General features: G+C 39.7%; 1 protein-coding gene across 2 annotated transcripts in view; it reads right to left on the bottom strand.

Annotated features, from left to right (window-relative positions):
* Ncam2 (neural cell adhesion molecule 2) overlaps nt 1-3,280 on the bottom strand; it is a 423,594-nt gene extending 420,314 nt beyond the window's left edge. For both annotated transcript variants that reach the window (NM_001113208.1, NM_010954.4), the window contains exon 1: nt 3,009-3,280. In NM_001113208.1, coding sequence (NP_001106679.1) covers nt 3,009-3,063 — 55 coding nt within the window. In that variant the 5' untranslated portion in view covers nt 3,064-3,280. The remainder of the gene's footprint in view (nt 1-3,008) is intronic.
* Between the last annotated feature and the right edge of the window lie 11,551 nt (nt 3,281-14,831).

Here is a 14,831-nt window from a genome sequence, read left to right as displayed (position 1 = left end):
AATTAGACTTAAAAACAGCACATGCCCTGTTAATGAGAGACTCACTAGAGATTTATGACAGCAGAGCCTGGAACTGAGTCTTAAAGAGAAGGTAAAAATAATTGCACACGTTAAGTAATTATAAATTCCTTTCCATGGGCAACTAAGTTCAGAGTTGACAACCTTCTTTCATTAGGTATTGATCTTTCATTGGAAATGGAAGGCTTTCAAAAGAACATTTCTATTTCAATTTTTAATAAAAAAAATTCTCTCATCTCCATGAACAATAACACTGATCTGAAAGTAAGGACTGAAGTTAATAGGTCTTGTTAGCTAATTATGGGATTGGCATCCACTTAAGTTAGTTTTTTTTTTTTCACTTGAGCCATTTTCTTCCATTCTACTGTTGTGGTTCAAAACGTTTTGACTACTTAAAAGGGAATACATCATCGTTGTCTTTCCCCAGTCAAACTGCACACCACTTTCTCAAGCAATAGCTTCAATCATGCTTCATAAAATCCCCTGCAAGTATATTGTTGGAAACGTAAATCAGCCATTTGAGCTTTTAGTATTTCCAAGGCAAACCTGAGGGTCACTGTCTTGTAGGTTTTCATGGCTCCATCAAAAAAAAAAAAAAAAAAAAAAAAAGAAAGAAAGAAAGAAAGAAAGAAAGAAAAGAAAAAAAGAACAAACAGAAATGCAAGTTACACATGGTTCATTAAAAAAAGAGAAAAAAAAAATAGCTCCCAATGGTGTGTCTGATACTTGCGGCTGCACCCGTAATTAGAGAAGAAAACAGCAGCCTAGAGAAATTTAGACTCCTGGATAAGGATTTCTGTTTCCAGGCGTCTTTGACTTCCTTACAGCACATGGCACAGCGATACTACATGCTTGTTCACAGAAAAGCTGGTTCCCCCGGATACTCCACTAAGGGTGTCTGCATGGCATGCCACTGCACGAGACAGAGAGATCTTCTTTACAAAGATGCCATCCGTCTGTCCTGTTTCATTGACGAGGAATATGGGTTCCCCTGCAGGCAGGCTTCCTTGCCACAGTTCTCCTCTCTAACCACCCTGCGTGCTGATTATAAATCAGCTAAATCACAATTTCAAATACAGGCTACATCTAGAGACCCAAAGTGTATCTGCCTTTGTGCACTGTTTATGCCTAGCTACTTAAGCATTCCAACCTCTCCCCTTTCCCTGAATTCCAGCACACTTGGCATCAGCGATGATAAATGCACAGACTCTACAACTGGGATGATTTCCTCCAGACAGCGCATCAATCGGCACAAACTTGCCCCCATATTACTTCACACTACACTCTCCTAATTGCAATTGCATCTAAGTTAGATTTTTCAGACTGCCTTGTTTGAATTCAGAACTGCCTCTCCATGTTACAAATGAACAGTTAAACACAACTACCAACCCAACCCACCCACAAAATGACAGCTCTGTATCTTGTAGTGAACAAGTGTATGCTGATCTTTGCAAGAGAGGTGACTGGATTAATGAACAAGACTAATATGAGCTTCCGATGGATCTATCTGCAATTTTTTCTGAGACTGAAATATTACCCATCCTCTGTTAGGATGGCAGAAAGAGGCACTTTATAAATGAGAGCAATATCTAGCATGTGAATTTGTACTTCAGAACATAAAAATCTACATCCAATCGTGGTTCATCATTTCACTGTAGTTTCAGAGAAAGACAGAGAAAGGAAGTCTTTACATCCAAAATGCCAAGCCCTACTGAGGGATGATAGAAGGACAGTGGGTGCAAGAGCAGAAACAAGCATTTCTTGCTTAAAATGGAGTTATACCACCCCCTGCTGGAGCACATGAGCAACGCAGAAGCGGTGGGGAAAAATGCTTAGAATTGGATCTAGAGAACATATTTTAACTTATCTTGCATTTTATTAATTTCATAGAAAATGCCGCACAAATAATATGGCATTCCTGCACTTTCATGTAATAGGAGAATTATGGATATTACCTTTGCCTTTAAGACTTCCACCAGTGCATATTTTGGTATTTTGTCTCCCCCCAATTAAATGTCCAAACTTGTCTGGACAGTTCAAAACGTTTCAAATGATTGTGAATATATTTTATGTGAACGTAGACTATGGAAGGCAGAATGATAAATTCATAATGCCTATCATCTATATACAGATTAGCAAAGATTGCTTCAACCAATTGTCCCTAGGGCTATTCTAACACGTTTTTTCTCTCTCTCCCCCACCCAAATTAAAAAATAAATAAATAAAAAGCTCCCCAGTACTCCCAGTGCTCCCCAACCTTCCAAATCCCTTACAGGTGCAATTCAAATCGAATGATAGATCGTGTTCAGATTATGCTATATTCAAAGGAGGGGGGGTCACAATGAACGCCTGCAACACAACCCTAGTTTTAGCCATTTGCTGTTTTACAGCATCTATGGCCCCTGTTAGTTTCCAACATAAATAAGCCATCAAACGTTCACTTCACAGCCCACCCACCACCCCCCAAAAAAAAAAAAAACTGGTGTTGGGAAAGAAGAAAAGAATCTCTAAGAATTGAATTTCTTGCACACCACAGAGATTTTTGATAAACGACTTTAATGCTGGTAGTTTTTGCCTCTTCTGTAAAACATCACCATGCCCTTCCCTTCCGCAACCTCAGATATTTAACTGTGAATACACACCAACACACTCATCCAATTTCGGGTAATAAGAGAGAATAAGCCAAAAAAAAAAAAAAAAAAAAAAAATCCCAGAAGCTGGAGCAATTTTCCCTCCCATGATCTCTTTCACACCGACGATGCTTATCTCCAATTCCGCACGGTCTCCTCTCTTATTTAAGGGGTCTTTCGAGCAAACGGATAGAATTTGAGGGGCCGCGTAAAGAAAGAGGTAAAATCCCAACAGTCGCCTCAAGAACCACCGCAACTTTGGTGCCTGGGTTTCGTGGCCCCGGGAGCCTCGCTCTTTGCCTCTCCGGGTTGGGTGGAGAGGGGGAGGGAAAGTGAAGCAAGAAAGCCGCACACTCCTACCTTGCCCGCTCCTGACAAGCAACCCGAGCAGGTAGAAGGAGAGGAGGAGGCTCATGTTCAGGACGTGACACCGGCGGACAGTTCCAAAGTTATTAAGTCCAGCCCCGGAGAGAGAACCTTCCGCTGCCACGGCCGCCTCTGCTAGCCCGCCGCCGCTCCCGGGTGCCCCAGCCGCCCGCAGCCCGCCGCGCGCTCCTCCTCGCAAAGTGACTGCAAGCTCCGCGCCTTGCCGCACTATATCCAGGCGGCGGCGGCGGCGGCAGCAGCGGCCGCCGCGGCGGCAGCGGAGCCGGCGGGAGGAGGCGGGGGCGGGACGGGGCGGGGAGGCGCGGCCCCGGCGGATCCCTCCGCGCGCTCGCCCTGCGAGCCAGGCACGCGCGGCCCCGGGATTCGTCCGCAGTGGAGCCCCAGCCACGGGTTCGAGCCCAGGAGTCCCGGGCTTTTCTAGCTATGCGGATGGTGCATGCTCACGGGGAACAGGGACGCCTGGACACCAGCACCCTCTGGCTCTTTTGCGACCCCGCAGGTGTGGCCGGGTTGCTGAGTACTGCAGAGGGCGAGCCCCAGAGGCACAGGAAGTATTGACCTTTGGTTCCTAAAGAGCTGGGGTGGCAGGGTCTGTGTCTATCCTAGGACTTAACCCTGGCCTGGCCTGACACCCTTAGTGCTTTGACACTTCCCTGTGGATCAGGGGAACAACTGTCTCCTAGGGTGTATGGCTACTAGCCCCTGCTTTAGATGGACCAAGAAAGACATTCATGCAGTGCATCTTTAGGTCCCAATTCATTGGGATGAGTGGATCCCCTCCCTAAAGGGGGGCGCTGCTGAGGGCTAAGATCTAGGAGGGTCTTGGGTTTTTTTTTTTTTTTTTTTATACACCATCTAGGATTAGCACTGTGAGGTAACATTTCCTTGTCAGTGTCTGAAGAGAGAGATCCGGGAATGTAAATGGAGGACCTGAGCTGGGGTTCTTTTTAAGGCCCACTCACCTGCAAACCCCACTGTACCTGCACCCCTCACAACTGAGTGTGTGTGTCACCTGAAAGTGTGACTGGAGGAGTAAGCATGGAGCTGTGGTGTCATGCAACCAAAGTCTGGGGTTGATCACGATATTTCCGCTGGTGGAACAGGGACATAAACTGTCACTTTACTATGACACCTATGACAAGAGACTAATCAGAACCAGAATCTCTGGCCCCAGGATCTGGTCTCTGCCCCGATCAGAGTGAGCAGACACAGCTGACAAAAGGTTCCTAGCCAACACTTTGTTCAGGTTCCTTAGAGTGATCAACCAGCTCACCCCAGACTCAGAGAGCTCCCTGGTGTTTTTCTTATCAGCAAGTACACATGTACAACCACAGTCGACTCTTATGAACATACTGCAGATGAAAACTAATCTCTTCCCCACAAAGCTTGCAGGTTTTCAAATTGACACCCGGATTAGCTAAGTACCTATTGCACATGCATGAACATGCCTGTTCACACACACATGCAAAGGGACCTACACTTAATGATGAGAGGATTATTATTCTGTAAGGGTGTGCACTCTTTTTCTTATTACTTAGAGCCAATTTATTTTAAAGTAAATATGTGGACTATGACAGAGAACAGTCTGATACTATAAAGTAATTTGAATACTCGACTTCATTAAGGTCAGAACAGAGAAAGAAATAGAGAAGCAATGGTCTATCCTCGATTGGTGGAGTTTCCATCTAAATGTTCATATTATAATATGGCATATATAGCTCAAATCTGATTGTATTCATACTGGTGTGTTTTGAGAAAAAGAGACAGACAGAGAATTATTTTTTTTGTATGTCCAGTGGTTAGTTCTTGTCAGTGGGACACAAACTAGAATCATGTGAGAAAAGGATGCTTCATTTGAAAATTTGCCTCGTGGGCAGGTAGGTGTTTCTGGGGTTGTTTTACAAAGCAGGCTAAGCAAGCATGAGGAGCAAGTCAGAAAACAGCATTCCTCGGCTTCAGTTCCTATCTCCAGGTTCATTCGTTGAGTTCCTGACCACAGCACCTTTCATGACAGACTGTGGTTGAGAAATGCAAGCCAATCATCTTTGGACTCTGCATGCTTCTGGGCTTGGTGCTTCATCACAGCAATAGTAAGCAAGCTGCAAGAGCATGGAAAAATTGGTTGAGCAAAATCTTGTCTTTTGGCTGTCTAAAGAGGTGATGTGTAATCCTTCCTCAATTTGGTAGCAATCTTGATAAAGAGAGCAGGCATATACAAAAATTATCTAATAAATCAGGCAATGTAGCAAAAATACACAAGGAATGCATTGCTATTGTTGGGAAAAGAGAGATGGGATGAAGGAGAGGAAGACATAAAGAAAGGGAAATCTTTTCTAAATAGCGTTTTAAAGAAAGGCTTCAGGAAACATTGAAGAAAGGAGGGAGATTAGACAGCAAAGGAGAAGCTGAAGTGAAGGCTAAAGTTCTGAAAGCATCCAGCAGTCTTGGAACACAGGACAGAGTCTAAAGGACAAAGGCTGGAGGGATGGCTGGCTCGGTCTGGAAAGTAGTTATCATGTAAGCCAAGGAAAGTGAGTTCTGATTCACACCATCAATATAGAAAGTTCGTCACAATGAGGTGTGCCTGTTGTCCTAGCATAGTATGTTTAGGAACAGAAGAGAAGAGGACCTGGAACTCACTGACTCATGCGACTTAGCAAATTAGGAAGCTCCACGTGATCAGTGTGAAAACCCATCTTTCTAAACAAGAAACAAGAGGACAGGGGGAAGTTGTACAGTGAGGTAGCTGAAATCAACTTCTGGCATCCATATGGACATGCATAGGTGCTTACAGACAGATGAGCATATACAGACACAGGCACACACAGAGAAATATCTATAACATTACATTGTGTATAACACAGAGTTGAACTTGACTTTGGCAGTGGAGTTAGTACTTACTATGCCAAAAACAAACGGAAAACTGAAAAAACGAAATGAAACGAAACAAAACAAAGCAAAGCAAAACAAAACAAAATGCCCTTGCTATTTTCAACCTCGTCTACACCTTAAGGTATTATCCATGGTAGAGAATTCACCTAGCAAGCACAAGGACCTGGATTCAAATCACAGTTCACAAAAGGAGAAAATATTTAAGAGAAAATTACAAGTGTGCCAACTTCAAGGTTAGAGACTGAATTACAAGTCACCAAACTGCCCATCCCCCAACTGGGGATTACTAACTCAGGCTTTGGTATCATAACCCCAGTTATTCTTGCTAAGTGTTCATCAAGCAGGGTACCACATATTGCAAACACTGAAGGAAAGGCCATCCAGAGACTGCCCTACCTGGGGATCCATTACATATACAGTCACCAAATCCAGACACTATTGTCGATGCCAAGGAGTGCCAAGGAGCCTGATATGGCTGTCTCCTGAGAGGCTCTCCCAAAGCCTGACAAATACAGAGGACAATGCTCTAAGCCAACCTGAGCCCTGGGTCCCCAGTGGGGTCCCCAAAGGAGGGGTGAGAAAAAGGACTGAGGGAGATAAAGGGGTTGGCAACCATATAGGAAGAACAATAATATCAAGCAATCAGACACCCCAGGACTCACAGGGACTAAACCACCAACCAAGAAGTACACATGGCTCCAGCTGCATATGCAGCAGAGGATGGCCTTGTCCAGCATCAATGGGAGGAGAAGCTCTTGGTCCTGTGAAGGCTTGATGCTCCAGTGTAGGGGAATTCGAGGGTATGAACGCAGGAGTGGGTGGGTGGGTGGGTGGGTGGGTAGGGGAGCACCCTCATAGAAGCAGGGGAGGGGGAATAGGATAGGGGGTTTTGGAGGGAGACCTGGAAAGGGAACAACATTTAAAATGTAAATTAAAGAAATATCCAATAAAAACAACAACAACAACAACAACAACAACAAACAAAACAAAACTTCAAACTGCTTCGTTCCCCCATGGTAACCAGCTTATCCCATGAGCACATTCAGTTCCCACTGTACTGGCAGAATGATCTGCTATCATTTATTGGTCAGGTTTTCATCTCCCAACAGACTGACAGTGGAAAGGCAACACCTAAATCAATTTTCTCTGCACACCGTCCCTGTCCTTGGTCAAACAGCATGCTCCCCTATGATCAAGATAACATGTGTACTAATATGGCCGAGTCCTGCACACAGTGTATGGTACAAACATCACAGAAAGGCATCGCTAACCTGTATCTGACAAAATACTTACATGGAAGACAAGGTATCAATTTTCTTCCCCACCTGAGAAAGATTTTAGAGGCTTTTCATGGCGCTTTAGCTCTTTCATTTATAAAAATAAAAGCAAGTTGAACAGAATTCAGGAATCTATGGAAATCTGAGTAGTAAGAAACACCAGCAGAACTGGGTACTGGGGTAAGTGAGAGCAGATAAATTTGATTTAGAAGAATCAATAAAACGAACATGAAGGAGTAGCAGAGAGATAGAAAACGATAAGGTGCATTATATGTGGAAATTATCTTCTCAAGGAGGTTCTCGCTCTTACATCTGCAATCTGTTCCTGTAAAACACATGCAGGCATATAAACTATACATGGGAGCCAGGCTTGAATGCTGCTGTGGACCATTCTGTAAAGATTGTGTTTATGTCACTGTCCCTGGTGTTATTTTTGTTTACTCTGTTGGCAGAATTCGTATGCGTCAAAATTATACTATTAGGAAATAGGACATTCCATGTGTCCGTTTATATTTTTAAAATGTCACAAACCATTATACCTATTCATTTGCTTGTCTAGAAAATTGCCTGTTTGGGTTTTTTTCTATTACCACAAAAGAGGGGAAAATGTGCACTGTGTGTATAGGCAGATAGCCTGAGACCTCTATAAATAGACAAGCATGCTTCTGCCTTCCTGCCTCCATTTATGCCACTTTTTCTAATGAACATGTCTTTAAAAATAATTTCTACTTCCATGTTACAACAGCGTCTTAAGATGTTTTACCAGGCTGTTTGTGAGCATGTGACAGAAGATCTACAGTGGATAGATTTAGATCTTAGCATCCCCGTTTGCAAATGCTGTATGAGCATAACTGTTCCCCTTGAAATTAAGAACAGGAAGAGATAGATTGATCGTACAAAGGTTCCCTAATCATCACACCTTCTTACTTTTTAATTTCTTTTAAGATACATGGGGTCATATTCCTTCATGGTTACTTCATGTTCCCTCTGGGCAAATAACTTCTCACTTCTCTCTGAAATTACGGAATAATAGCCTATAATTTGTTACTTGCCAGAATAATATTTTCTTAACTCCAAGGGCATGTATTTTTCTTCACCAAGTCATCCTCGGCAAATTTAATGATGGAGAATAAGGGAAACGCAGCAAAGCCGTAGCATGTTGTCAGAAACGTCGGTTAGTCAATTTCAAGATCATATTCAGGGAAGAAAGAAAAATGGAATCAAACAGTGGCTAGACAGGAATCTGTTTGGTGTGAGAAGGATCATGATGTGATGTGTGGATTGTCCGAATATTGATCAGAGCAGTCAGAAATCATTTTGTTGTCCATGTGTAGTATTGAAATACTTGATGGCTGTACAAAGGCTTTCCAGGGAAGGGAAGTTATCACATACTGGGCAGACACATTGTTCATCTCAGGCAGCACCTACCATACAATTATAGGTTTGACTGACATAATGTGTTCATCAAATGCATCTTTAGAATGAAATAAAATTGAAAATTATATTTTAAAAAGAATTGAGGAAGTATTTGTTTCTTCTATTAATAAAGCTCCATTTTTTGTTGATTTTTCTGTTTGGCTAATTAACTGTATTATTAGTAACAAGCACATTGGTGTTAGCAAAGCCACTTCTTCCCATAAAATGTCAAAATAGTAATGTTTAGTCTCTAAGTCTACTGCCATGGTACATTGTTTTATTACATTCATTCTATTTTAGCACAAAGGATTTTAAGTAAACCTCATGTTCTATCATTCTACAAGAGGGTTTACACTCATTTTGAGGGAAAAAAGTTTGCTTTGCCATTCACAGAATTCAATAGAGTCGGTTTTCATGTTCAACAAACACTTTATAGATTTATTTGTTATTTTCTGTGTATGAGAGTTTGGACTGTATGTGTGCATATGCAACATGTTCATGCCTGATGCCTGCGGGTGAAAGGAGAGTGTATGGATTCTCCTGGCACTGAAGTTATAGAGAGTTCTGAACTCTCATTGAGTTTTTGAGAACCAAAGCTGGGTTTTCTGCAAGAGAAAACCCAGTGTTCCTAGCAAGTGAGCAAATGTTTCTATCCAAAAAATAAATATTTAAATAGAAACTGGTTTTGGCTTTCACAACTTTATCAAAAACAAGGAATTCAAAACCCTGGGGGGAGATAATTGAACATAAATAGTCTGTCTGTGTATAATGAATTAGATCAGATAAATTTACCCATTTTATTATACATTTGTGCTCATAGTCCTCAAGTTATTTCATAATACGCATAAAGACAGGTGTTTTCACATTGATCCAAAATAGATCTGTTCAATATTTTGAAATACTTTTCATAATGCCTTATAGACACTTTCTTCATTTTCAAAACTGTAACTTTGACATTTTATTTGATGATATGTGTTATATGTTAATAGTCTATGCCATATTTATATGTTAAAGATACTGTACACCTGTTTTTATTATAAATAAAACTTCAGCTTGAATGTGTTTGTACAGGTTTGAAGCATTTTATTGATGAACATTTTTAATTAAAAATTGGATAACGGAAAAATATGTACTTACAAGTGTTTATTTATAAGTATTTGGTTCATATTGCTCTCTCTCTCTCTCTCTGTCTGTCTCCAACCTGTAGAATAGCTCTAAGCTCCTGGCTAGTGCACATGTACCATGACTGTCATGACATTGTAGGGAGCTCCTTTGCTCCCTACAATGATGCTCATGTACTCAACTTCTGAAACTGTGAACAACTCCCCAGTTAAATGTTTTCTTATAAGTTGCCTGAGTTGTGCAGTCTTTTCTAAGCAATAGAAGAATAATATGACAACACTAATTATTGTCTATCTATTTTGGGATTCAGAAATTCACATTTATTAGTGCCAGGCACTGAACTTCTTTTGTGATTATACCCATAAGATCAAACTTACTCCTTTGTTTTCCTACTCATCTACAGAACATAAATCTAAATATATACCTCACTCTACTGCTAACATCAGTGGAGAATGGTCAAGGACTGCCAGCACGCTTTACAGATTAAAGCCAATAGTGTTCTGTCTTTGGCTGCAGACCTGCTCTTTGCTCTAATATTCTACTTGGATGCTTCTGCTTCACTTGAAGCCTGAATGTGGATCCGGCTGTAACTTCTCAGAATTCAAGCAGAATGGATTATGTAATGAAGAGTGTTGAAAGGAGGATAGGAGAAGACGCACAATAATAAAAATCATGCCCAATATTGAACAATGGATATCTATCTAATCACTGTATATTTCCAAGTTTTCATTTCTACATAGAACCATCTTCCAAGTCCCTTAAAAAAAAAACACACTGATTACTAGCTCAAAAACATTTTTGTGAGACCATAGTTTATAACTCAGGACTGTTCTATTCCTCCAGAAACATTTTTTTTTAATGTTGGGAAATGCTTTTCTTTTCCTTTCTTTTCTATTTTCTTCCTTTCCTTTTTCTTAAAAAAAATTGTTGGTAGAGTATGATGCTATCTAGAGGGGAGAGAGCAGGGATGCTAATAAGTATCCAGCAATGCACAAGAAAGGGCTTATGAGCAAAGTGATCTAGTCTACAATGTTAACTTGAGGAACCTGGGCAAAGGTGTGTTTTGTAAGTTGAGTCTGCACACATCACAGCATCCCTCAGCAAAGAAAATGTTGGTTTGCTTCTTTCTAGCCAAAGTTGTTCCATCCCTCCATAGAATGTTTTAACTGTGCAGCACCCTATTTTTTCCGAGGAAAACTTGTGTCTTCAGTATGAATTCATTTTTTTTAAAGTACTACATGTTTCTAAGAAGAGGTATCCTCCCAATTTAATCATACACTCAATTCAAGGCTTAGGATGATGACTTTAATACATAAGGTGGAAACAGTTACACAAAGATAATTTAATTAGGTTACAAATGTTTCAGTAAAACGTGTTAATGCCTTACATCCACACACTGAAATCGAGTCTGCAATGGAATCCATCCAGGAAAGAAAGCTTGTCTGAGTCACGCTCAAAAATGCAGAAATCGCCAAAAGAAAAAAAAAGTGTCTTCTTATGTAGGATTATAGCCTGCTAGCTGGTGTTTGGTGTCTAATCTCCAAAATGTTACATATCCAGAGCACCAGACTACCTTTGTCAGGTGACCTTATCTCAAAAGGAAATTGTTGTAGGGACAGGAAAGGCATTAAGGGATGGGAAAAGGCGTTTGCTGTCCAGAGCGAATGTCCATTAAATGCATTTCTCTGAGGTAAAAAACAAAGAAATAGGAAGACACGTTTTCTTTCCTTCATTTGGATTACAGTACCTACAATACAATAGCACTTAGAGAAGCATAAAGATGCAAAGCATATTTGCTGAGTATGGGAAGTTAATGAAGGAAGTCTAATCATTAAAGAGATATAAAACAAAGATAAGTTTGCTTATATAATTTGTTGCCCTTTGTCTAAACTCAGAATCAAATCAAAATTAAAATTACATTTTACATGTCTTTCAACAAGTTTGTCTCTCTAGCTAGTATTGGTGGTTGACAGTGCTAAATTACTAAATGGCATGATTCATTTACTCAATGATCTTCCATACATTAGGTGAAGCACAGGGAAAATATGTTAATACGCGGGCAGTAAGGTGTGTGTTTGTTAAACTGAGATGTGCTGCTCTCTTTAGAAGTGTTCCCATAAGTGCCTATCTGTTTGGACTACTGGAAATATATCATGAACTTACATATATTATTAATTTATTCTTCACTGTTTGGAAGTCAAACAATAAGACGTCAGGAAATAGTCAGTCATGTAACATGCTCTCTGGATGACAGATGCGTTTCCCAAGATTTGTCCTTTCCAGATAGAAAGATCAAGAGAGCTCTCTGAAGCCTTTTAAAATCCCTAAGTCTAGTCCCTAACTTAGTGAATGTGGCCTTATGACCTTATTAGATCCCGGAGTAAATGTTCTACCTGCTAGTTAATGCTTCAACTGGGTTACTGAGGTTTGACCCAAGACTTTCTGTATGACAAAACCATGAGCAGAGTCTGTGCACACACTGAGGCCCCTGATCCATCTGCTGTCTTTCTTCAGCCTTACCTACTGTTTCATTGCTTGTGTTGGATTCTCAGTTCTGCTATTGAATTTACATCTTTGTTGTCTGTCTCTTCTTTTGAATGTAATTTACTGGTCATAATTTGTTCCTTTGCACCTGTAGTCTTTCTAACAATCATTTCTCAGCACTTCATTTCATATTTCTTATATTTCATATTTTCTGTTATGATAAGTGACACTTCTCTGGATCTCTTTATGTCCAATTCCTCCTGATCTATCACAGGTATCTCCATAGTACTGTTAATATACCAATGCAAGTTTTCTGGAATACACACATATCAATGTGCATATGTTAGCGCCAGCATTTTTATCAAAGGGAAAAGAGCACTCTGTAATGAATCTGAGATTCATTTAGCTCATTAGAGCTGAAGTGCCAGCATCTTAAACATATGAGAATGTATTCTTTAAATAGCCCTCAAGTGCAGCACTTGCATTTAAGGATCAAGTAGTGAGAAACCAGTACAATTTCTACCTCTAGAGTAGGGGTGGGATACATTATAAAGAGGAACCAGGAATATGACAACTTCAGTGAAGCCTGCTATTTAAATACACACTTTACATCTTCCCTTATAAAACAAATAATTATACCTATGCACCTTGAAATTATCAAATGGCCATAATATAGACTGGTCACAAAATTTAACTCCAAAATTTATTGTTCATACAAGAAAGAAAATTTTCAGAAAATTTGATTGTTGAAGATAACATCTATAAATTGCAAATAGTGTCTCATGAAAAAAATTACAGAAACTAAAAAGCAGTAGTGAGCTCAAGAAATTTGGAAGGGCTAAAGCCATGCCAATTTCAATATTGATGTCTTAACTTCATTTACTGCATTTGACATGTGGTAGGTCTGTAACATTACATTTTGAATAAGTCTCTTTTACCAGGATTTTCCTTTCAAAGGGCTCAAATGTCTAATAGTAAACTAATCATAATGTCTGCCTCATCATCACTTGAATTCATTAGTCATTTAGAAAAAAAATATATTGTAGGAAAATTTTGCAGACAATGTATGAGCTTCTAAATTACATGACATTCCAAATGAGAAACTGGGCCTTGAATTGAGTAATCTTTGTCTGCTATGAATTGCTAATAACAGAAAACTACAAGGTTCTTTTCCTAAGCAGTATAAGAGATAATTCTCTTATACACATACGTACACACACACACACACACACACACCCACACCCACACCCACACCCACCCACACACACACACACACACACACACACAGAGAGAGAGAGAGAGAGAGAGAGAGAGAGAGAGAGAGAGAGAGAGAGAGATTTGTATATGAGTACACTGTAGCTGTCTTCAGCTACACCAGAAGAGGGCATTGGATCCCATTACAGATGGTTTTGAGCCACCATGAGGTTGCTGAGAATTAAACTCAGGACCTCTGGAAGAGCAGTCAGTGCTCTTAACCACCGAGATATCTCTCCATATAATGCACAAGCCCTGCAATGTAATTCTTAAATGAAGGAAAATCTTATAGAAAAGTTTGATCTACTGATGTCAGATCAGTTCCTTATTTATCAGTAACTCTGATACCATTATTGTATATTAATAAATTTCTATCATCTTACTTCAGATTTCAGTTTTAATTACTGGAATTCTTATGCCAATGCCAGGATCTAATTTAAAAGCATAAAACTGAGCCAAGTCACCACTGACTAAAGCTCTGTGGCTTAAAAGCTCCCAAAAGACTACTTTTTTTCCCCCTAAATGTATCTGATAAAAAGTAGATGCTTAATAAAGAGCAGCTCTTTGTAATCAGCACATTAAGCCGATAGAATGAAAAAAAAGTTGAATTCATTACTTTTTTGATTCAATTATGTAAACCAAGGGGCATTATTTTACCAGTTATTTAGAGGAGAGACTTTTTTCTTCTTTGTTTTCAAATTATACCATTATTTTATCCATTGATATTGTGTGTAGTGCTTCAATGGAGATGAAAATTTAAATTGAAAATACCTAAATTTATTAAATTCTTTACTGTTATGGCTATAATCTGAGAATAAGGGACAGGGATTAAAAGATGATTATAAAAATGTTGCATTGAGTATATAGTGTGTATTATATTATCTGTATGTAATGTCTATTACCTTAGAAGATGAGATGTGTTATCAGTCCATTTAATGATAAATAAACATCATCATCCAATTAAATGATGGATTTTTTTATGAGGAACATTGTTTTTCTATGTCATAGATGAGTCCCAGACTGATGACTCTGGCCGTTGATAAAACCTTGAATTATCATTCTAGAGTTACAATCTCAAGGCTTCTCACTCTCCTAAAGATAGGGCATTTGTGACCAATTTACTAAATATTCTTAAGGACACAATGACATTTTAAAGGAAAAGTTGGAAAAAGTCAAAGTTCTACCTTTCATGTGCAATTGGCATGCCTGTAGATACTCTCAGAATTTCACTACATAAGCAAAAATTCAAGATAAATGAATACAATTACAAATGTCACCTTACTGGTACACTGAGAGGCTTCTGATCTTGAGATACTGATCATAATAACACATGTGATTATGTGTGTGTTGT

The sequence above is a fragment of the Mus musculus genome, chromosome 16, assembly GCF_000001635.26.
Source record: "Mus musculus strain C57BL/6J chromosome 16, GRCm38.p6 C57BL/6J".
Taxonomy (NCBI): Eukaryota; Metazoa; Chordata; class Mammalia; order Rodentia; family Muridae; genus Mus; species Mus musculus.
This window is presented reverse-complemented; position numbering and strand designations above follow the sequence as displayed.